This window comes from Eptesicus fuscus, chromosome 14 (assembly GCF_027574615.1).
Source record: "Eptesicus fuscus isolate TK198812 chromosome 14, DD_ASM_mEF_20220401, whole genome shotgun sequence".
Classification (NCBI taxonomy): Eukaryota; Metazoa; Chordata; class Mammalia; order Chiroptera; family Vespertilionidae; genus Eptesicus; species Eptesicus fuscus.
Window position 1 is genome coordinate 39,210,518 of NC_072486.1, and position 24,759 is coordinate 39,235,276.

Sequence of the window (24,759 nt, forward strand, 5' to 3'; positions counted from 1 at the left end):
TCGTACTGAAGCATCTTAAAACGTGGTTTATTATTGGAAAACTCATGAGAAAATTGCCTGTGTCTAACAAAGCATGTGATTGAACAAAAGATTCAGTTATTAAATACCTTCCAGTCCTTGGGATCAAGTGTTTTCAGCATGGGAAATTCTTCTAACTGCAATTCTTCATCTTCTGATTCCTCTGATAACTCTTTCTTATCCTCCAGTTCCTGAAAAGAGGCAGAAGCATTTCTGTTTCTCCTCTTAACAAAAGCTTCAAACCATCTTCCCACAGGTTCAACTTGACAGAGTGTTGAGGCTGTGATTGAAAGTGTTAAGAGAGGCTTCAATGTATTGCATGGAATAAATCTGTTTCAAGGCAATAAGATCAAAACAGTGATAGTATCAGAATATAATTTTAAAACCATCAACTAAGAAAATGGCTGCAATAATCCAGTTAACATGAGGGTTGGCAATAAATTTAGAGTATTCAATAAACCTCTTCCGATTAGCTGAGAAAACAACACATTCATCAATGTCAACAATAAACCAACACTTTCCTGGGGATCTGAGAGGAAGGTGGGGAACAGGGAGAAATGTTGCAAACTTTTACTTTGAGACCAATAATTGTAATAAAGCAATAAATGATAATCATCAAGAGCTAGCCTTGTCAAAAAACAAGACAACCTTCTAAAAGCAACTAAATGTATCTTAATTTTAAAACCCTGAGTTCAAATAGCTTTTAAAATTTTAAGAATTCACTAGGAGTGATTTGTTCTGAAAGACAACTGTCCAGCAGCTAAGGGGACTTACTAAAACAACTGCTATAGTGGAACGAGCTCTGGCCTGAAATCAGAGGCGCTGGAGTTTAGTCGAGGTCTCACCATTAGTGGCTACGTGAAATGAGTCGGAGATGTCTTCAACTCAAAACGGGAGCAAAGATCTACCTTATATGATTCCTTGGAAGACTGACTGACAAACCGTGGAAGCACTTCGGAGTAAGGCTTTAACATTAGTCACTGTAAATTTGTACATTAACATTTCAAAAAATGTTATTTAGGTCAGGGAAAAAAGTTAACATCTTAATTCTAATTTCATATTCCATATGAAAGCAAAAGCTTTACTTTGTTCAGTTATCAATAACTCAGATGTAAATGTTCCCTTGTACCTAAAGCCACAATTTTCTAAAAATAACTGACTTTTTATATTTTAATTAGTTGTGGAAATTAAGATTTCCTCTACCACACACGGGAGAGGATTCAAACAGTAATGTTCAATAAGTACTGCCCCACCCATGTGGCTCAGTGGTTGGGCCTCGACCTATAGTTGGTCAAGGTTCAACAGGAGGGCAAGGTTCAATTCCCAGTCAGAGCACATGCCCAGGTCGCGGGTTTGATTCCCAGTAGGGGGCGTGCAGAAGGCAGCCGATCAATGATTCCCTGTCATCATTGATGTTTCTATCTCTCGCTCCCTCTCCCTTCCTCTGTGAAACCAACATACACACTATCTGTGTATGTGACTTTGTTTTCTTACCACGTTTGTTTGTTTTTTAAATCCCCACCTGAGGACATGCTTATTGATTTTAGGGAGGGAAGAAAGAGAGAAACATCCATCCGTCGCCTTCCCCTGGGCGCCGCAGCGGGGATCCAGCCCGCAGCCCAGGTAGGTGCTCTGCCGGGAATGGAACCCTCGGCCTCCCGCGTCCCAGAGGCGGCGCCAACCACTGGCCCACACCGGTAATGGTTAAGAACGTTACCTCTCAAGCCTTTCCCTCTGCTTTCAACGTGATATACACAGACACTTCTATGCGCACGAAATGCAACACGTGCCATGATATACGTTCACAACCGCATTCAACGAGCGTGTGTACAGGCGGCTGTAGTAATTCATGTGGATGGCTGAAACCGGGGGCTCGCGTGGGCGATGGACACGACTGTCCGGGGCTGTCACCCTCCGGACCCTCCAGCACAGGGCACGTCTCCCTGCAGGACCGTGCTGAGAGTCCTACCCGGATCTCACCAGCAGCCCAGTCTTTTCCTACTGAGCGTGTGCACCAGCGTCTGAGTTATGACATTTAAAAAACAAAGCGGAGCAAACGGAGAGAGGGGGAAAGGTGCCGAGCACCGGCAGCAAGGGTCTGGTCCGACCCCACGCCCCGGGGAGCGAGCAGCGGGCAGCAGGGTACTGGAGGGTTCGGTCCCGAACCGCTCGGCCCAACCCGTGAGTCAGCGGCCGCGAGAAGAGAGAAATCTGTAGGGGCAGAAAAGAGACGCCCCCTCCCTCGCAGGCTGGGGAAGGATGACGGTCTAGCAGGGAGCAAAAAGGCGCTCGTCACGGCCCCACACGTCCCGGGGCTAGTCGCCCGGGGCCAGGGCTGAGAGATTTCGGGGTCGCGGAAGTCGAGGGCTGAGGCAGGGGGGCTGAGGCGGGACGGAGCCGGGGCTGAGTGGACACGTACCAGAGGTCAGAGCGTGGGTGATGGCGGTGCCCTGGCCCTCCGCAGCGCTTGGCAGGAGCAGCATGATGGCGCCGGGGCCGGCCCCGCGGGCGCAGCGGCTCGGGTCCCGGGCGGAGCGCGCTTAGCGTTCCACAGTTCTACCTCCCGGTCTGAGCCTCGCGCCTTGGCTCCACGACGCCCAGGAACCGGCGCCTGGAGACAACCAGTAATTACTTCCGGGTCGGATCTCTCCTGTGAATTGGGGCCATTCGACCCCCAAGCCCGCCGCCAGCGTGTGCGGCAGCCTGGTCCGTCCACTGATTCAGTTCCGGCTGGGTACCAAGATTCAGGAGACAAAGATTCCTAGACTCATCAGTTCCCTGGTAAAAAGGATGACGAATTTTCCTCATCCAGGTGCAAAATGTAGAGCATAATTTTCTAAAGCAGCTTTTACTATATTCTTTTTGTTTTTGTTACTCCTACTTATATTTGTCTGAACCTAACTAACCGCTGTTTTTTCCAGGAGATCTACTTGCATAATCAAAATGGAAAAGATATGTTTGTATTGAGAATGATTCTAGTTTATACATCCATAGAGAATTCTATGGGTTACATTACATATACCTGTAATGCATTTGTGTTTACCTAAATAATAATAGCAGCTAACTTTTTTTTTGGTGCTGGAACTAAGTAATTTACTTACATCATTTAGTTTAATCCTCATAATATTTGGAGAAGAAACTTTTCTATCTAGTGTTAGATTCTAATAAAAAGCCAGCAACTTTTTCTCCTGCTCTGAAGCATGAAGTTTTCTGTAAAGATTTTCCCAATTACAGGACTCTGGAACTTAATTTGTAATGTGTAATAAAATCAATTGTACTCCTACTATATGATTCCTTCTTGTACTGGGGTCAAAAGCAAGAACTAGCCAAAGGAAACCAGTGGGTGAAGATTCACTTCCTTAATCCCCCCATTCAAGCTGGAATAGGTAGAGCAAAATCAAAGGCATGATGTGCTACTCTTTGGGAAAAAGCGTCATAAACTAACAAATTATTCTCTGAGAATCACATTTTACTGTTAAATATATTGAATGTTACTGAATGACAAAATGGTCACTTAGAAACTGACATTTCAAAAACGAAGCTAATCATCTCCCCAATACTCTTCCTGACTCATTTATTAATGCAGCCACTGTGAAAAGAGGCTCTAAGTCTCAAAGTAACCTGACTCTACTTTCTTTATTTTTATTGATTTTTTACAGAGAGGAAGAGAGAGGGATAGAGAGTCAGAAACATCGATGAGAGAGAAACATCGATCAGCTGCCTCCTGCACACCCCCCACTGGGGATGTGCCCGCAACCAAGGTACATGCCCTTGACCGGAATCGAACCTGGGACCTTTCAGTCCGCAGGCCGACGCTCTATCCACTGAGCCAAACCGGTTTCGGCTGACTCTACTTTCTTAATATTAATAATTTTTTCTCCCATCTCTCCCATCCATTCTCATCATCACTCTAAGGTCATAAAGGGCACTTTTTTTTTAGAATGAGAAAGAGAGAGAGAGAAAGAGAGAGGGAGTGACTGAGAGAAACATTAAGGTGAGAGAGAGACATCGATTGGTTGCTTCCTGCATGTGCCCCGACTGGGTCCAGGGCTTGAGCCTACAACCCAGGTACATGCATTGACCTCAAACCCAAGACCCTTTAGTCCGTGCTTGAAGCTCTAACTACTGAGCAAAACCAGTTAGGGCAAGGATACTTTTTTAAAAAGTGTGGTAAAATTTATATAATGAAAATTAATATCTTAGCCATTTTAAAGTGTAAAGTTTAGGAGCATTAAGTACATTAACTGTATTGTTTAATCAATCTCCAGAACTCTTTCCATCTTATAAAACTCGATCTCTATACCATTAAACAACTCCCTTTCCATCCCCTGCCCCCACTCCCTGTAACCACCATTCTACTTTCTTTTTTAAAAAATATATTTTAATGATTTTTTACAGAGAGGAAGGGAGAGGGATAGAGAGTTAGAAACATCGATGGGAGAGAAACATCGATCAGCTGTCTCCTGCACACCCTCTACTGGGGATGTGCCCACAACTAAGGTACATGCCCCTTGACCAGAATCAAACCTGGGACCTTTCAGTCTGCAGGCTGATGCTCTATCCACTGAGCCAAACCGGTTAGGGGACTACTTTCTGTCTCTATGAATTTTACTCTGTGTACCTCATATAAGTTGAATCATACAATCTTTGTCATTTTTGTGACTGATTTACTCATTTAGCACAATGCCTCACAATTGTGGTATGTACCAGAATAATATTCCTTTGTATGTACATTCTATTCATCCATTCATCTGTTGATTGGGTTGCTTTCGCTTTTTGGCTATTTTGAATAATGCTTCTATGAACAAGGAAATACAAATATCTCTTGAAGATCCTGCTTTCAATTCCTTTGGGTATATACTCAGAACTGGAATTGCTGGATCATATGGCAATTTTATTTTTAATTTTCCATAGCAGTTACACCATTTTAGTTCCCCATGAACTGTACAAGGTTTCCATTTTCTCAACATCCTCATCAACACTTATTTTCTTTTTCTCTTTTTTATAGTTACCATTCTAATGAGTAGGAGGTGATATCTCATGGTTTTGATTCATTTTCCCCCAATTGCTAGTGATGTTGAGCATTTTTTCATGTGCTTGGTGGGCATTTACTAGTATATGATCTTCTTTGGAGAGATGTCTATTCAAGTCCATCCCCCACCCCCACCCCCCTTGATTTTGTTAATCTTTACCTGAGGATATTTTTCCCGTTGATTTTTCTTTTAGCGAGAGTGGAGGGGAAGGGGTGAGAGAAACATCAATGTGGGAGAGACACAAGGATTGGTTGCGCGCCCCCCCCCCCCCCAGCCCAACCTCCCCAATGGGCCTGACTGGGATGAGGAATGCAACCTGCAACCCAGGAACATGCCCTTGACCGGAAATCAAACTTGCAACTCTTCCCTGCGCAGGTTGGTGCAGTAACCACAGAGCAACCCCGGCCAGGGCACATTTACAAGTTCTTAAGGCCGGGTGTTTGCTTTCTTGTTGAGTTGTAGTTCATTATATAGTCTGGATATTAACTATTATCACATGATTTGCAATATTTTCTCCTATCCTGTACTACTATCCTCTCCTTTTCACGTTGCGTCCTCTAGTACTCAGAAGAGCCAGACTTTATTTCTAAACTCTACAATTGTTTCCTAATTGCTCTCTTCCATTCCTCATCTCCCAAACTCACTTCTTTCAAAACCTGCTCTTTTCCCCGACTTCTTTGTATCTGAGGATGGTACCACTCTGCTTTAGGAGCAGGCTCAAAAATTGAAAGCAGCCCTAGCCAGTTTGGCTCAGTGGACAGAGCGTCGGCCAGGTTGATGGTGGCCAAAGTCACATGCCTGGCTTGTGGGCTTGATCCCCCCTAGGGGGTGTGCAGGAGGCAGCCAATCAATGATTCTCATCATTGCTGTTTCTCTCTCTCCCCCCACCCCCTTCTTCTCTGAAATCAATAAAAATGTATTTTAAAAAAATTGAAAACATTTACCTCCCCATCCCGAGTTTACTCAAGTTTGTAACTCAAGGTAAATAGAAGGTAAACTCCTATTTACCTACACCCTACTTGTAGACCTAGCCACTGTTATTGCATATTTAATACGCTGTTATTTAAGCAATAAAACACTGTTATTTAAAGCCTCCGCCACAGTGTGAAGTACAGGGTTAATTAAAGCATATGTGAAGAAGGTGCCCAAGAATACACAATACATAAATAACTAAATCAGAACTTAAACTCAGCGGCTGAGCCAGGGCTGGTCTTGAAATCTGTTGCTCGAGGAAGGAGTAGTGAGGACTGGGGGTCTCTTCTAACAGGGAATTCTTCCTACTTCGCACAACCGCGACCCCGACGCCCCCGACGCCGGCGCGCGTATTCCAGGGCGCTCTTCCACTTCCGGTGCGCAGAGGAAAGGGGCCCGCAGAGCCGGCTCTACTTCCGGGGGGGGGGGGAGAAAAAGGCAGGCACCACCGGAAGCGAGGAAGGTGCTGTGTAATTACTGCGGAGCCGAGGCAGCTGGATCTGCTAAAATGCCGGATTACCTCGGTGCGGATCAGCGAAAAACCAAAGAGGAGGAGAAGGAGGACAAGCCTATCCGAGGTCAGTTGACAGAGGCGGGAGTTCCGGGCGGGCCGCGTTCGGACCTGGCTTGGTCCTGGGGGCGAGGCTGGATTCCTTATCGGGCGCTCGGTCCTCGCTTCCTTTTTGCGCGGCTGGTGATTTGATCTGGGGCAGCAGCCGGATTAACCCGCCAACCCTTTCTGTCTCTTTCATCCGCTCCAAGTTGTTACGCATCTCCCGCTGATGGACATGGTTATTCATGTTCAGCTCTCAGGTCTTGGCGAAGGCAGGCACCCTGCCTGGCCTTGCAGGCCTTGAAAAGTTACCCCGCCCAGTGGTGCTTGGTCACCGGGATCCTCTTTGCTGTCCCTGGCCCCCTCCAGTGGGACAGCCTGGACCTGTTGTGGGCGGGAGTGGGGTCCGACCGCGCCTGGCTTCAGCAGCCTCTGTACCTGGGCTCTGGCTAGGGAAGAATTCAGAGCCAAGACTCAAACTATAAAGAGAACATTTATTTGGAAAATCACAAAGGTAGAAGAAGGAATTTGTGGAAGAAATGGATTTAAGCAACTCGTTTTAGAGGCGAAGGAAGGGCCCTTGGAGTTCGGGAGTGAGGAAGGTAAAGGTAATGCGCCTGGCGGGGGGGGGGGGGGGGGGGACAGGGTCCTCAGTCCTAAGGGTTTTAAGAAGGGAGATTTTAGGGAAGGTCCCGCAGTGGTTCTCAACCTTTCTAACGCCGCGACCCTTTAATACAGTTCCTCATGTGGTGGTGACCCCCAACCATAAAATTATTTTCGTTGCTACTTCATAACTGTAATTTTGCTACTGTTAATGTAAATATCTGTGTTTTCCGATGGTCTTAGGCTCTACAGCAGCGGTTCTCAACCTGTGGGTCGCGACCCATAGAGCCTAAGACCATCGGAAAACACATATTTACATTACGATTCACTAACAGTAGCAAAATTACAGTTATGAAGTAGCAACGAAAATAACTTTATGGTTGGGGGTCACCACAACATGAGGAACTATTAAAGGGTCGCGGCATTAGAAAGGTTGAGAACCACTACTAGGGGAACATCTCAATGGCATACTCAGCAGTTTTCCAGGTGTGTCCTTTCGGCGTCTAGGTCTCCACTAATTGATTGGTTGGCGTCAGGGCAGGGGGTCATTATCCAATGCAGCCTGTCCTGAGGTCAGCCATAAGGTGCCTGGTCTGGTTTTGTTGCCTTTTTGGGCCTGGGGCTCCAGGGAGGGAAGGTCAGGGGGTCCAAACCGCTGGACCAGTGATATGCAAGGGGAGGAAAGGTCACACTGGAGGCAAGGTCCTACCCTCTGTTAGGCACCCAGGGCTTTCTGCCCTGGTGAATTTCTGTACCTGACCCATCATCCTTGCTCTGCTCATGTCTAACTGCCTACCGCAGAGCCAGGATCCTGAAACATAATTTTCTTTAAAAAACAAACAAACATTCCTTTAACTTGATGATACATTTACATGCCTAAAACTCAAAAGGGAGAAAAAAGGTACATTGACAAATGTCTCATCCCTGGCCCCAGCCACCCCTTATCCACAGAAGCAACTAGACATTTTCTATGCATATACAAGCAATTTTGCTCGTGTATTTTATTTTTTACATAAATGCAGCATGCTGTACATCTTGCTTTTCAGTTTTAATATGTATTAGAAATAAGTTCATGTTATATACTAGTCGAGTCAGTGTTATGTCTCTCTGCATCTGCATGGTACTCCAGTTTTGGGGGTGTATTGTATGAAATTAATCATTATTCATGGACACTTTTCTTCCAGTCTGTTGGCCGTTACAGAGCAGTGAGTAACCTTGTTCATATAACTTTTACTGCATGCACAAACACAAGCTGTAGGATAAATTTTAGAAATGGAGTTGTAATTTTGATAGAAACGGCCAAATTAGTCTCCTAGAGACTGTACACTTTTACACAGTGCATGAGACATGCACACCATTTTCATGCACCATTTCCCAATACCCCTTATGTAGTCTCCTCTTTATGCTGTTTTCTTTTGTTCCTTATAGACTATTTTAAAGCATTCTTATGGTGTTTTTTTCTCTTTTCTCTTATTCTTCCCTCTCTAAATAACTTCAACCTCTCCTAGTGCCCTTTCTTCCCTGTTTCCAACCTCTCCTCAAAGAAGGAGCATTCCCTCTCTACATTCATCTCATATTCTACTCTTGCCCTTGAAAATATTTTAGGCCACTGTAAACCCCAGAGGTACTCAGTCACCCAATGGAAAACTTAGTTACAGAGATTTAACATTTCTTCTGTGCATTTCTCTGGGTATGTTATTCTGTCAACGTAGTAATAAATTTATCCCTTGGATACAGTTAATGGCTAACGTGTATATAGTATTTTATGCTCTTCATATTTTATGTGATCTTTATAGCAACACTGAGGATAAATTATCTCTTGTCATTATTTATTTTTGAGAAAGAAAACATCAATTTGTTGTTTCACTTTATGCATTCATTGATTTTTTAAAATATATTTTTATTGATTTCAGAGAGGAAGGGAGAGGGAGAGGGAAAGAGAGAGAGAAACATCAATGATGAGAGAATCACTGATCGGCTGCCTCCTGCATGCCCCCTACTGGGGATCAAGCCCACAACCCAGGCATGTGCCCTGACTGGAATCAAACCCGGGACCCTTCAGTCTGCAGGCGGACACTTTATCCACTGAGCCAAACCAGCTAGGGCTATTGATTGTTTCTTGTATGTGCCCTGACCTGGGATCGAACCTGCAACCTGGCATATCAGGAGGACACTCTAACCAACTGAATTACCTGGCCAAGGGGTAAAGTCATTCTTTATGTGCTTTGCTATAAGTTATGTAATTTTGGGTTTAACTTTGTTGTGCAAGATGAACCCACTGTGGAGGGCATCATGGTGAAGGTCCTTTCTTGGATGCATGTATCTGATGGTCTGATCATTGGCTCTGGAGGCTAGAAGTCTGAGATCAGGATGTCAGCATAATTGGGTTCTGGTGAGAGCCCTCTTCCAGGTTGCAGACAGGCACCTTCTGACCGTCTTCACACGGTGGAAAGGACCATTATCTCTATTTTTCAGATGAGAAAACTGATGCTCAGAGATTAAATGATTTTTCTAAGGTAACTTAGCAGATGCTTGACTTTGTTGGGACTAGTGCCAGGTTGTTTTGATTCTCAAACTGTTCTTTGGGCTACCTCTCTATATAACTTCAGCCTCTCATGTTCTTAATGGATCATAACACATTGAGTCTCTCCAGCAGCTAGGCTGTGTATTCTTTCAAATCCACCTTCACCCAATTATCCAGGATTCCAGGAACTATTTGAAGGTTGTAGTTATATCATTACAACTTTGCACATTTTTTCTCACTCAGCTAATGAGCTTTGGATTTAAACAGAGAAGAATTATTAGCTCTAATTTCTCTTGTTTGAATCTTATGTGTTTTCTCTCTTTTTTTTTTTCCAGCTTTGGATGAGGGTGATATTGCCTTGCTGAAAACTTATGTAAGTCCTTTCACTGTCTACAAAACATAGATGTTTTATGTTGAAATAAGAACTATTGTTGGTATTGCTCTTCCAAAATAATTAGAAGAGAATATCTAGAAGTTTATAGTAATCTTAACTGAAATAAAGTCACCTTTTTACAGATTCTATCTAGAATAAATCAGAGTGTAAATATTCAGTGTGTCTAAGTTTATACATTATTTTTATACTGTTTGTAATTACAATGTGGAACTCTAGAAAGATTTGAAATAATTTACACAAATATTTACTGTACTTGAAATGTATAAACTATTAAATGTTTTTGTAGTTTAATAAATTGTTGATTTTCTGATACTCTACTTAAACTGGGCTTTATCTCCTAGGGTCAGAGCACTTACTCTAGGCAGATCAAGCAGGTTGAAGATGACATTCAACAACTTCTCAAGAAAATTAATGAGCTCACTGGTATATTTTAATTCCTGTTTCCTCTCTCTAGATGTAATATATTAATCACATCAAAGGATTTTAAATATAAATGTTGCTCTTTCATGAATTACAGATTTTTAAGAAATTGGATCTCATTTAATAATCTCTTTTACTTTTACAAACAAGTTTAATATTTAAGCAATTAAATAACATCATCCTTTAAGCAAGTAATGTTTCTGTTGGTCAAAGCCATATTTAATAAACTTTTTTTAATATTGATTTCAGAGAGGAAGGGAGAGGGAGAGATAGATAGAAATATCAATGATGAGAGAGAATCATTGATTGGCTGCCTCCTGCATGCCCCTCACTGGGGATTGAGCCCACAACCTGGGTATGTGCCCTTGACCGGAATCGAACCCAGGACCCTTCAGTCTGCAGGCCGACGCTCTATCACTGAGTCAAACCGGCTAGGCCAAAACTCTTAAGACAGGTTAAAGTTTCTTATTGAATAAAAATAAGATCTCACATGGTACTGCTTGAAGTAAGTGGGCTATTGCCTAGTAATTGGAAACTTCTTCTTAGGAATTTCAGTGGTGACATTTTATAATATTTGACCACAAAAAATGTCAAATATGTTATTAAAGTTTTGGCTTATGACTACTTTAGGGCAGCAGTTTTCAGCTGGGTAATTTTGCCCCCCCTCCACCCCTCAGGGCATTTGGTAGTGTCTGGAGGTAGTCTTGATTCTCAGGGCTTGAGGGGGAGACAGTGCTAGTGGCATCTAGTGGCTAGTGTCAGGGATGTTGCTAACCATCCTATACACAGGACACCATCCACAACAAATTATTTAGTTCAAAATGTCATTAGTGCAAAGATTGAGAAAGTTTGCTTTAGGGATGCGTTACATTTTAGTGAATTTTATAATCTCTTTATGTAGGTATTAAAGAGTCTGACACCGGCCTGGCCCCACCAGCACTCTGGGATTTGGCCGCAGATAAGCAAACACTCCAGAGTGAACAGCCTTTGCAGGTTGCGAGGTATGTCCTGTGGAAATTTATTTGAGTCTCAGGTATAATGTGATAGTTCATAAAGAATTTTCATTCTAAATCCCAAGTAAATAAAGCTTTCTACAAAAGTATCTGGGGTTAAAATTGTATGTCTTAAACAATTATTCAAGAATAGGTGAAGCCATAATCATATAAAAGATTCAAAGTGATACAGAAAGATGCAGGGCAGATGTGAAAATCTTCCCTTCTATCTTCACTGTCCCACTGTCCCTTTCTCAGACATAACAAATACTGAAAATAGTTTGGTCCTCTTAATCCTGCTGTATAGCTTCCTGTCCCAACATCCTCCTAATGTAATTATATTAAAATTTAGGTTAGATCACTATTCAGTATAATTATGGCTAAATAAACCCTATTCATAAAGAGCCAGGAAATAAACTGTGATTTCTTTTCCTTGTACCACTTTTTGTTTTACTTGTCATAATTGCCTGGTTTTGTATGTGTATTACTAAATCAACCCCTCAGTTTTCCCTGGTGTCCAAACTGCTCTTCAGATGCATTAGGTCCATCTCCTTCAGGTTTTCTCTCGTGTATACCTCAGGTGCACCAGCTGCAGCTCTCAGGTTGATCTTCCCCAGCAGTTTCTGACCTGCTTCAGTTAGACCAGTTGCCCTTTACACCTGTTGCATCACAAGCATCCAAGCATCTTACTCTGGAGGTTCCCTTTGCCTCTCTCCTATTGCTTGTGTACCAACTCTTTTTGGTTTACTCTCACCCTCATTAGATGGGCCATATTCTCTGGTAGCTTCGTGAAAGAGGGTCATTTAGGAGGTAATATTTTGAGACCATATATGTCTTTAAATGTCTTGGCTGGTATAAAGTTCTTTCTCCTTCAAAAGTCTGAAGGCATCGTTTCATTGTCCTCCATCTGTAGTGTTAGTCTGAAGCCATTCTGATTCTCATTTCGGTTTATGTGACCTGTTTTTCCTTTGGAAATTGTAGGGTCTTCTCTTGTTGTCACTTGTTCTGAAATTTCATGATGATGTGCCTTGATGTTGGTGTATGTACATCCATGATGCTGGGCTCTCATGTCCTTCAATGTGGCACATTTTCTTGAAATTATTTGAATAATTTCCTTCTTTCCATTTTCTAATATCCAAATAATCGAAGTCCTCTATTTTGGACTTCTGTTATTTGAATATTGGACCTCTGTGATTGCTCTTCTAATATGCTAATCTTTCTTGCTTTTTAAAACTATTTTTGCCAGCATTCACTTAACTTTCAAGGAGGAGCATACTCTCAAAGGTTCTTATTGCACCGTTCTGGAAGTTGAGGTCCCTGTATAGTCTATACCTTTTCAGCTGTGGATTAAAAACTCCGTATCTGTGCATACAGTGTTGGCAGGGTCTGTCAGATAAAGTAGTGATAAATACTTTTATATATGTGATTCTACCTCCCTGGTAGACCTTGGCTAGTAACAGGAAACAGAGTTTTGTCACACAGTTATGCTTCAAGGACAAAACATCTTTACCTTACTGTCGGTGCTACCCATATGCATACTCCAGAGACTGTTGTATTTCCCTGTATTTGTTGTTACAGATTATGACATGAGTTCTCGCTAACATGAGTTCTGTCTTTTGTTTTTGTTTTTCTTCAGTACACAAATAATAGGGAAGAGGAAAGGCAGTAGAGTACTTTCTATAAAATGTACACATTATTATAAATTTTCCTTCATATGGCACACAAAAAGAATACATTTAAGTTAAAAACAGCAACAACAATAAAAATTGTTGTATAAACTCAGGAAAGAATGGAAAAACACTTATTACTTAGTGTAAGACAAGATGACTGTCTTCTGATAGGGAAAATAAAAAAGGAAAGTCACTTAAGACAGCGGTTTTGTATGCCATTTTCATCTCATGGCATACAAACTAATTACTAAAATTCTGTGGCACACCAAAAAATATATTTGCCAATTTGACAAAAGGTATACTTTTTATTCATTCAACTGGATGGCTTTTGTTGTGTTGGCTGTTAGCATTTTTTTTACTTGACAATCTAAGGGAAATGAGGTCAGTGCTGCATGTTTTAAAAATTCTTGTGGCACACCAGTTGCAAATTGCTGACTTAAGACATAGAGAAGTATCACTAATAAAGTAATATAGTTACGAAAATCAAGAAATTAGAGAACTTCCTAATGATGAAATATTTGGGTTAAATTTCCAGGGGTATGTATCTTTTAAAAATGTTACGGCTTGGCTTAAGTTGAGTGGGCTCTTGGAATTAAGCATATCTATAGAAAAGGATCTTTTAACAGTGGCCCAGTTTCTGCAGTTCTAGTTTACACCTGCTCTTTAGTGTGCTGCATGCCCAGGGGAGAATCTAGTTACTTGAATTCGTTTTAGTGGTTTCGGTTCCTTACTCTAATCAAGTCTTTTGCTGTGTTAGATGTACAAAGATAATCAATGCTGATTCGGAGGACCCAAAGTACATTATCAACGTGAAGCAGTTTGCCAAGTTTGTGGTGGACCTCAGTGATCAGGTAGCACCTACTGACATTGAAGAAGGGATGAGAGTTGGGTAAGATTACTGTTTATAATACTAATTTTTCATTAAAGATACCATGTCACATTCACACCCTTGGCTATCTTTTGAATGAATGTGCTGGTTGCCATGGAATACCAAAGGATGATCTAGCAGAGTACTTCCATTTGAACATCCTTGGTTCTGCATCCACTTCCTGACCTCCCACCTTCCTCTTTTCCCCCACCCCCACTATGGCTTTTATTGAATGACTTCAAATGTCATAATCAAAGTAAATGCAGAATTTGAGAGGTGAGTGTGCCAGCCTATTTAAGATAACATGGTATAAGTAGAGGATAGTTATAAGGATTGAGTTAATGTAATTAATGTTTACAGAATACATAATTCACTTAGGAAGTTTTTTGAATGTCTTAGCATCTTTTTTACCTTTTTAGTGTGGACAGAAATAAGTATCAAATTCACATTCCACTGCCTCCTAAGATTGACCCAACAGTTACCATGATGCAGGTAAGAAACTATGGAGGGAAAAGAAATGGCATGACTTAGAATACAACTGCATCCATCTCAAGAAATTTTGAAACTTTGATATATATTGTTAATATGTTGGTATGTTTGATTTGCCCAAAATTTCTAAATCACTTTTCAGTTGAGAAAGTCTTTATTAGTCTTTGCTAGTTTATCAATATCATAATATAGCAAGTGGTTCTAGTGCACTGGGCGATATATTCCATTTAAAAAAATTATTACTTGCTATAAATTTGATTTTCTTTAGGGTATTGGGTCTACTCTACTAGATAGAACTTTTGGACTAGTATTCAAAAATCTGTGGCTATATGTTGTACATTTTCTTCCCTCTCTTAGGTAGAGGAAAAACCTGATGTCACATACAGTGATGTGGGTGGCTGTAAGGAACAGATTGAGAAACTTCGAGAAGTAGTTGAAACCCCTCTACTTCACGTAAGTGGCTGAATGTTGCATTTTAAATTTCTTTGTATAAAGATATGATAGCCTGTTGTACACTGTGCACTAAAATTATCTATAAGGTAGCTTTTTAAATTTTATAATTTCCTTAATGGAAATTTTTGAGGGGATAGAGCAGTGATGGCGAACCTATGACACGCGTGTCAGCACTGACACGCGTAGCCATTTCTGATGACACACGGCCGCTGAGGTGGCCACATGCCGAGGATGAAACATTTGCTGCTCCTGAGGATGAAACATTTGTGAAATAATGTTTTTTTCCTCAAAGTGACACACTACCCGAGTTATGCTCAGTTTTTTGGCGAAGTTTGACACACCAAGCTCAAAAGGTTGCCCATCACTGGGATAGAGGATAGAGGGTAGAGGTGTGAAGAATAGGTAAGTTCGAGAAGAGAAAGCAAAAGGATTGAGTGGTCAAGCCAATTAAAAAAAGATTTTCTATTTTTAGTGACACAGGAGTTTGAGGTATAACCTTTAGGAGTATGTTAAATGTTATAGTTTATTGTAGAAGAAACTGTGTGCTTGAATGATATCAAGAAGAAATGAGCTTTAATGGAATTGAAGTAAGCTTGGGATGATAATGGAAAGCTAGTATATAAAATACCAGAAAATAACTTTTGTTCTTTAAACACTGCAATTATTTTAAAATTAGAAAAAAAGAATTGTTAAGCCTGGGTAGCAGAAATGCCTTTAAAAGCCATTCAGCCTTATGTATCTACTAGAGGCCCGATGCACGGAATTCGTGCAAGAGTAGGCCTTCCTTCCCCCGGCTGCCGGCACTGGCTTCCCTCTGGCACCCGGGACCCAGGCTTCCCTCGCAGCCCTGTCCAGAATGACGTCCGGTCTAACTAGCATATTACCTTTTTATTATTATAGATATGAGTCTAGTTTATATCTTATATCTTAGAATAAGTAAAGTTCTTATTTAGATCAAGTATATAGATTGTGGACTTAATAGTTTTGGTTTAAATATATTGATGTAGAAATATTTTATATAGAAGTGTGATAATTATAAATATTGTGTCTCCATCACAGCCAGAGAGGTTTGTTAACCTTGGCATTGAGCCTCCCAAGGGCGTGCTTCTCTTTGGCCCACCGGGTACAGGCAAGACACTCTGTGCTCGGGCAGTTGCTAACAGGACTGATGCTTGCTTCATTCGAGTTATTGGATCTGAACTTGTACAGAAATATGTCGGTGAGGTAAAGTAAATTGATCATAATCAAAGGATTTGTAGCTGTGAAAAATTTATAAAGGAGGGATGAAATTTAAAATGGCAGTTTCACATAGAAAGATTGAGACCCGAAATTTCTTAATTGTTGGATTGTAATTAGTAGATGTAGAAGCCACCAGCTTTCCCTTGTGGTCATTTGGAAGTAAACAACTGCTTAACATTTTTAATTACCATGCATCCTCCTCAGAAATATGACGTTTTCTATAAATTTGGTAAGAGAAATACCCCAGAAATGCCTGGTGAATGCTTTCAAAAGTGTGTTTTCGCTTTAGGGCCAACCTTTTATGGTCTACTGAGAAAGAAAGAACATGGAGTATCTATCTATACTCACACACATTGTCTCTCACACACACACACACACACACACAGATTTTTTCATTAGAGAGTAAGTCTAGGGCTGTATATATTGTATCTGAAATGTTAATGATTAGAATACTTACAATAAGAATTAGAAAAGGAACTGCATGAATTGAGCTATGCAGTACTTTTAGTCCCTGAGCAACACTTACAAATCAAATTCAGTGATCAGAAATGCCAAGTGATAAGTCAGATGCTTTTATTTCCTCAAGTGTTACTGATTGAAATGGTGGCTTTATTTATTAATTTGACCTCTTCAGGTCTTACAGTTATTGGCTATTTACTAGGTACAGAATCATAAAATTATTTAAGGCTAACAAGATTAAGGTGAATAAGATTAATTTGATGGAATAGGTAACAAACTGCAGTTGTTTTTTTGGAAAAAGCCTGGGATAATAATAGTTGAGGATACTTTTAGCAATATTGAAAAGTTTGAAGTATAACTTTTTATTATATTTTTAAAGATTTAAAAATTAACTCTAACTTAATGATTTTCTTTTTCCCCATTAGGGAGCACGAATGGTTCGAGAGCTCTTTGAAATGGCCAGAACAAAAAAAGCCTGCCTTATCTTCTTTGATGAAATTGATGCTATTGGAGGTATGGATGTTATTTTAAAGTAAAAAGAAATGTGACATAGCTTTGCTATTTTTCAAAGTCTTTATCTTTGTACTTTCCTAATTTCATTCATGTGACACGTTTTCACGCTTAAACAATTCCTAACTTGGGATACAACTTCACTTAATGTGATAAGAAAGCACTGGGGCATAATTTAATTGGTGGTGGTATTTCATAAAGTGTACGTAAATAGTTACTGTTGGCTTCATAGATGTGATGAAATACACTATTAGCTGTGCGATCTAGACCAGTTGTTTTAACTAACTCTTGAGTCTTAAGTTTGCTCATCTTATAACGGGCATGATAATTCCTGCCCTGCTTATTTCATGGATTTTTGAGAGCTGTAAAGTAGTGTGATAGATTTTGAAAATGAAACTTCTATAGGCCTTGACTGTTGTTATAGTCTATAGGAGGAATAATCCTTACTATAGAGAAGTGTCATATGTCCAGACATTTTTTATTTAAGGAACTTAGTGATGAAAATTACTTGAAAATATCGTGGACCTTGTAACACTGTTAGGGGACTGTGGTCAGGTTACATAGAGTCTTGCTTTTATACTGGATGGACGTTGTGGAGTTGGGACAGGCTGTAGTTAATGTCCTCAAGTGGTTAACTTGAGCCCAGTATATTGATGCAGTGTGGTGACTGAAGTAATTTTTATAGTGTCATTGGAATAAGCCATAAGCCTTACGATGTCAGGATGCTCTGAAGTTATGCTTTCCAAGGTGGGTTGTGTATAAAATAGTATTAGGGTGCAGGAAGAAAATACTATCAATTTTTCCTTATTTAATTTTATGTATTTTTATTATTTTTTAATATATTGATTTTTTACTTACAGAGAGGAAGAGAGAGGGATAGAGAGTTAGAAACATCAATGAGAGAGAAACATCGATCAGCTGCCTCTTGCACACCCCCTACTGGGGATGTGCCCGCAACCAAGGTACATGCCCTTGACCGGAATCGAACCTGGGACCCTTGAGTCCGCAGGCCGACGCTCTATCCACTGAGCCAAACTGGTTTCGGCTTATTTTTTAACTTTTAATTTTTTGTGTTATAATGTACATAATATGTTAATATAACAGTATGTATCTCTATAATTTTAAAATGAAAATATATACTTGGAGGCTTATTTTTTGTTTGGTTTTGTTTTTGCTATTTTGGTTGAAATGAGACAGACATTTATCTGAGAGTACACTAATGTATCCAAAATAGGGTGATAGTGTAGGTTATATTTCTACTGTATTATGGCTCTAGCCGTGTTTTTAAGAAGAGTTTTGAGAAATGTGGAAGAGTGGGGCAGTTTCTTACATTATAGGTGGAAGTTTCATGTGTTCTGCTGCCTAGTCTTGGTGTACATTGTTAAACAACTGGTGTTTTGATTGATTTAAAAACAAAGTTCCTTGAGATAGTGGCTAGCCTGGTCTCCCTCAGTTTACGGATGAGTTGGTCCTGACTCCTTTAGTTTGAGGAATGAAGTGGATGGGATCCTCTCATTTGGGGAAGCAGGGAGAAGGATCCCTTTCAGTTTGGAACAAGAAGAGAAAATAAAATTCCACTCAGTTTGAAAAACCAACAACAACAGAGTTCCTTGAAGAGGATTTAAAAAATACTTTTTTATTTTTAAAAATATATTTTTATTGATTTCAGAGAGGAAGAGGGAGAGAAATAGAAACATTAATGATGAGATAATCAGTTGATTAGCTGCCTCCTGCATGCCCCCTACTGGGGATCAAGCCTACAACCTGGGCATGTGCCCTTGACTGGAATCAACCCAGGACCCTTCAGTCCACAGGCCGACATTCTATCCACTGAGCAAAACCGGCTAGGGCAAAAAAATACTTTAATGAAGCCTATATTAAATAAATCTGACGAGCCTTTTGAAAGATTCACTTTCTAATTAGTTTTGTGAAAAGCAGGCAGTTCTTGTAGGATTTGCTTAAAGTTGGATATTCCCTTGCACTGGAGGCCATGATTTGAGCTGAGAATAACAGTACTTTCAGGTTATGCTAGTGCTCCTGTGACCGGATAAGTCTTTCCTTTCATCTTAGGGGCTCGTTTTGATGATGGTGCTGGAGGTGACAATGAAGTACAGAGAACGATGTTGGAATTGATCAACCAGCTGGATGGTTTTGATCCTCGCGGCAACATTAAAGTACTGATGGCCACTAACAGACCTGACACTTTGGATCCAGCACTGATGAGGCCAGGGAGACTGGACAGGAAGATTGAATTTAGCTTACCTGATCTAGAGGTCAGAAAACCATTTCTGAGAAAAGGGATTTTTTAAATTTTTCTTCCTGTGATGTTTTCCATTGTAATATTTTTCAATTTCCCTGTTTTTAGGGTCGGACTCACATTTTTAAAATCCATGCGCGTTCAATGAGTGTTGAAAGAGATATCAGATTTGAATTGTTAGCACGACTGTGTCCAAATAGCACTGGTAGGTTGAAAGGTCTTGTTTATATTGCTGGTCTGTCTGTCCAGGCTGCTTTAATGAAGCCTATTATTTTCTTTTTGTTTGAAGGTGCTGAGATTAGAAGTGTCTGCACAGAAGCTGGTATGTTTGCCATCAGAGCCCGGCGAAAAATAGCTACTGAGAAGGATTTCTTGGAAGCTGTAAATAAGGTCATTAAGTCCTATGCCAAATTCAGTGCTACTCCCCGCTACATGACATACAACTGAGCCCTGAAGCTCTCATGAAAACACTTAATTCGAATCCTAAGCTTATATAGACTTGTTAATAACCATTTCACACAAAAAATAAATGGTTTTAAAATGTTTTTTTTTCCAGATACTTTTTCTCTGTAGTATAATAAAAGGTGATATTTAGTATCATTAGGCACAAAAGGTTATTACAGTGTATGTTATTTCTTGCTCCACTACCATTTAAGGGTTTCATAGCATAAAGTGCTTGCTTAGAGCAGGTACGTCTTAGGCATATATTGGCTGGGTGCTGTACATATGTCATTACATCCTCCCATCTGCCCAGTGAGGTAGATCTAATGGATCTTGAATGCAAAAACTTGCCTACCAAATTGACTTGTTGCAGAGCTGGGATTCAAGTACAAGTTTATCAACTCTATCCCCTGTGCTCCTAACCAGTGTGCTATTGTGCCCTCATCCAGAATAGCTCATCTGGTTACATGATCACATGCATTTCCATGATTTCTCCCTACTGCGTTGAATAATAAAGCTTTGGCCAAACATTTTTTTAAAGTGGAAGAAGCATCTTATGTAATATATTTTGCCTTGCTATTTTGACTTGATTTCAAATTAATCAAGAAGAATTGATTTACAGTGAAATCAAAAAGTATATACACATAATCTAATTTAGAAAATCCAGAATTGGCTTTGTACAGATAAGTACTTGTTTCATTTTAGTAAAATTCCTGTTAGACGTCTGATCTAAATATAAGTTGCATTGAAATTTTCAACAGACTTCTTTAAAATTATTTCTTGTGCAAACACCACCAAATCCCTTCCACAATTCCGTCCTTCCCCCAAATTCTGAGTCTCAAGCACAATAAAGAATGTTTTTATTGCAGTTCAATATTTATAAGTAATGCCAAATAGAGGTGGATACAGTTTAATTCACAAAAAAGTTGACAACATAGAAAATGCTATAAGTATCACATTGAAATATTTAAAACATGGACAGTTTTCAAAGAGAAAAATTAAAGCCCTTTATTCATAAAATCCAACGACATTCTTTTTTGATTTTTCATTTTTGTGAAATTTATCAGAAAAATTTTCCCCTAAGCCTGCCCTAGTCTTTCATAAGGTATAAAATATAAGCAGAACCTAGAAATGGTTTGCTCTAACATTTTGATAAATGTAAGCATTTAGAATACGTTCTTTGAAGTCTTACCACTTTTTCATATAGCCACATACATCATATGCATCAATTTGAGACAACTCAAATTGGACATGTTGCCCTCACTCAGGCCCAACATGTTATAAGCTCTGAATCTTGACATCTCAGTTACAGGACAAAAATCTAACTGGCCATGCATCAAATGTACAATAATTTATTTGAAAAATGTGGGTGTTTTTACCCAGGCATGTATATGCAGATAGTATCAATATTATCTAGATTAGCATGCTTATACCATATTTAAAAACAAAATATACATTCACCAGTAATTCCCTCCACCTAAAATATGCATGTGTATATCTGTGTAGAGATGCAGGCGTATGTTTATACATGTTAGGGTGCTGATAGATAAATCAATACAAAGGGTTTATGACTAGAAAAATAATACTGGAGTAATACTTAAAAAATATTCTTAACATTAAAAATGTGATCATATTTATAAAAATTTAATTTTCACAAGGGTCAGATTCATCTGTTACATAAAGTAAATGCTGTATAATGAAAAAGTTGGTAAGCTTTTTCAAAGGCAAGATGGATTTGTGAGATGCTCAAACTTGGTTACATTCAAGTTACTAAGCAGGCAGCTAGCTTTTGAACATTTTGTTGGGATTTGAGGGGCTTCAAAACCATTGCATGCATTTTGGTTATATTTGGAGAATTAGATAATACTTTTATCAGTTCTCATATCAACTTGTATCAGCACTCAAACCATATCAAGAATCTAAACACACTGAATCCTAAAAGCATTCCTGAAAGGTACACTAAAAAGGACAACAGCACTTTGCACTCACTAAAACATACAGGCTCACACCAAGTAAGTATTATTGGATCTTAGAATTTAAATTGACTATCTTTAAAGGGGCAGCCATAGGAAGTAAAGCCTTCCCACCACATACCATTCCCTCCTTCATCCCCACACAAGGGCACACCCCCCCTCCCCCACCCTACCCCCTAAAACACAAAAAAACCCCCACACCTACCCACTCCAGGGCAAATTATCTGGGTTTGCTAGCCCTCCATGCACACACGAGGGCAGACTCATTTTCTCAAAATGTACCTTTGGAGGCAAGCACCTCCTTTCTCTGATAAACAGGTAAGGGTACAGGATCAAACCACACGGAGTGGATATTTTAGATGTTACCTGAAAACTACAAAGGAGCTACTCCAGGGCTTGCAGAGGATTCATATCCACTGTTTCTTTGAGTCCCACTGCAGATGAGATTGGCAATTGGGATCCCACCATCAGCTGCCATATGAGTACACAATGTCTGTGACATGAACTAGCTTCCTGAGTCTTGGTTCACAATATTTTCAAACATTCTATCCATCCATGAGGTAGAGATCAACCACTGTCGTATTACGCAGGATTTGAGAAAGACAAAGCATTTCTCTATATGGGACCTTCCTGAAAACAGCTTTCCCCTACTACCATAAGAAAGGCTAGTCCCTATATTTATTGATGTACATTATGCCCATTTTGACAGGGCAGTAAGAATCTGAATTTGAACCAGGGCTGAAAAACAGAAAGGCATACACTAGCAGCTATTAAAATCCAGAAAGAAGGTAGAGACAAAATATGACAAGTAAAAAAGGGTCAAGAAATTTTCCACTATATGAAGTAATTCTAAGTGAACGATGCCAAAATATTTACATATAGATAAAATACATTTTGAAATGCATTAGATTCTCCGAGGTATACTGAAAAAATTTTCCTTCAGTAAGACAAGTGCTTTTTATGTACATGGTAGAATTCTATTTAGGTTAAACATTAAAGACAGAAAAAATACATAAGTTTGTAAGATCTAGACAAATACTATTTTTGTACACGTTCAACCTATCAACTAAGACTTGAGTCACTATTATGTGTAAAGTGTTTGTTGAAGGCTGGTTCTAAGGAATATGCAATGAACTATTTTATAATCTTGCTTACAATCCTTAAGTTCTACTTTAATGGCCAAAATGATGCAGGCCCTTTTACAAAAATTTCTAGTACAAGGTGAGGTTCTACAACTACATGCTTTTTCAGAAGGCAGTCTGTATAAGAATGCAGATGTATCGGATCTTGCGTGTGATGATTGCCAAGGAAATAACTGGATGTAAATCTAATTTCACTCTAGATCTAGGGAAAGAGTTGATTAAAAGGGAGGGGTCTACTTTGAATTAAATTAGTAAAATTACTGAGAAGCCTCATGGAAGTTAAAGCAAACAAACCATAGAGTTTGTTTTTGAGTAGACCCATGCTCACACAGTTCTTCCTAGCATCTGACCACTTTTCTCCTGCGTGTTTTCTTCATGAAAATTAAGATGAGTCAGTAAGAAAACTTTTTAAAGAAGAAAAACATATAAAGAAGACAAACTATTAGCAGGGAATCTTAGCATAGGAGGCTTTAGGCAGGTTAGCTAATATTTGTGCTTCGAATCTGAGTGATTTGTTACAACAATAACTTTTGATGACAGGTTGCCTTAATCATCTCCCCCACTCCTTTGGAGCAATTTCAAAGAGTGCTTGAAATAAGCATTTTGCTCATTCATAGGCTTAAGACCGAGTCTGATGAATTAACGGATAACTCTTCTGGACTTCTAAGGAAAATAGTAAGTTATGCGAAGGCATTAGTTTTGTTAAATACATGGTCTTTAAGACTACTTCACTATTAGAAACATTTCTAGGGGCTCCTACTGGTCACAACTGTTACCATTTTAGCACCAAAAGAGTAACTATAACAGACTGAAACACATTAAGAATTCACGAGTCTATATTTATAATGAAACCTAACTTGTCACCTTCTATTTATTAAACCAAATTCTTTGAAGTTGATAAGTAAATGGGAAAAATAAACCTGCCTTTCTAGTAAGAACTGGGTTTAAGGATGACTAAAGAGATCAAATTGAGGAAGGAAAGCTATAGTTTACATAGAAACATCAACTAATAAATGCAGAAGGAATAAGAAAATTGGAAAAAATATTCACAAACCTTAACATTTACTGGTTTAGGCAAGTATTATCACCAGATGTTAAAACCCTGGATGAATGGCTCATGGAGAACTGGGAATTCATTAGATGCCAAAGGAACACCATGTTGATAACTTACTAGACACAAAGGTGAAAATGTAATTGAGAGGATTAGACTGTTAGTAGATTTATCTTAGCATTTAATGGTAGGGTCAACTAGATATGATGTGTTTTCTGATGTGATACAATTTAAAGCATGTGTCTCATCTATGATATATTCTAGCAAAATAAATATATATTTTTTCAAATCCATGAGGCCTCTAGATACAACTTCTAGATAACAGGTAGTTCATGATATAAAAGGACAAGCTAAATAACACCTTAAGAAAGCAAGTAGACACGTTAGCAATATGGGATTCTGCAGGATAACTGCCCCAGTCTCTTTAATGAATCAATGTCATAAAAAAAGGGACTGTGCTAGATAGACTTAAAGGACTTAAAGGGATATGACCAGTGATAGTGGAAGGTCATAGAATGGATACTAGTTTGGACAAATCAACTACAAATTTGGGGACAAGTGGGGTAAATTTGAATATGGTAAAAATGTTCTGGAATGAGAAAATGGAAATTGTGAAAGAAAATAGGTTACAGAACACTATGTGGCCTATGATCTTATTTTGGTTAAAAGATAAATGTATTCATAAAGATATGGAAGGA

At 39.6% G+C, this 24,759-nt stretch overlaps 2 protein-coding genes across 4 annotated transcripts in view; one reads left to right on the forward strand and one right to left on the reverse strand.

Moving 5' to 3' along the window:
- The window catches only part of DNAJC2 (DnaJ heat shock protein family (Hsp40) member C2), a 31,322-nt gene extending 28,681 nt beyond the window's left edge, over positions 1-2,641 (reverse strand). For 2 of the 3 annotated variants that reach the window (XM_008149780.3, XM_028158530.2), the window contains exons 1-2: positions 2,438-2,641; positions 108-298 (exon numbers count right to left, since the gene is read on the reverse strand). In XM_008149780.3, the coding sequence (XP_008148002.1) occupies positions 108-298; positions 2,438-2,501 (255 nt within the window). In that variant the 5' untranslated portion in view covers positions 2,502-2,641. The remainder of the gene's footprint in view (positions 1-107; positions 299-2,437) is intronic. The other variant, XM_028158542.2, reaches the window with a different exon arrangement.
- Positions 2,642-6,451: 3,810 nt separating this feature from the next.
- PSMC2 (proteasome 26S subunit, ATPase 2) lies at positions 6,452-19,999 on the forward strand. The gene is made up of 12 exons (XM_008149799.3): positions 6,452-6,601; positions 10,039-10,076; positions 10,439-10,520; positions 11,419-11,518; positions 13,937-14,068; positions 14,467-14,539; positions 14,894-14,989; positions 16,049-16,213; positions 17,113-17,200; positions 19,268-19,470; positions 19,563-19,659; positions 19,744-19,999. Exons 1-12 carry the CDS (start codon positions 6,532-6,534, stop codon positions 19,899-19,901), a joined length of 1,302 nt encoding a protein of 433 aa, XP_008148021.1. The 5' UTR covers positions 6,452-6,531; the 3' UTR covers positions 19,902-19,999.
- Positions 20,000-24,759: the final 4,760 nt, after the last annotated feature.

Coding starts and splice junctions, on each gene's coding strand:
- PSMC2 (XM_008149799.3), top strand. CDS start 6,532: ATGCCGGATTACCTCGGTGCGGATCAGCGAAAAACCAAAGAGGAGGAG. Junction 10,077..10,438: donor TTGCCTTGCTGAAAACTTAT/GTAAGTCCTTTC, acceptor TTTATCTCCTAG/GGTCAGAGCACTTACTCTAG. Junction 14,990..16,048: donor TTGAAACCCCTCTACTTCAC/GTAAGTGGCTGA, acceptor TCTCCATCACAG/CCAGAGAGGTTTGTTAACCT.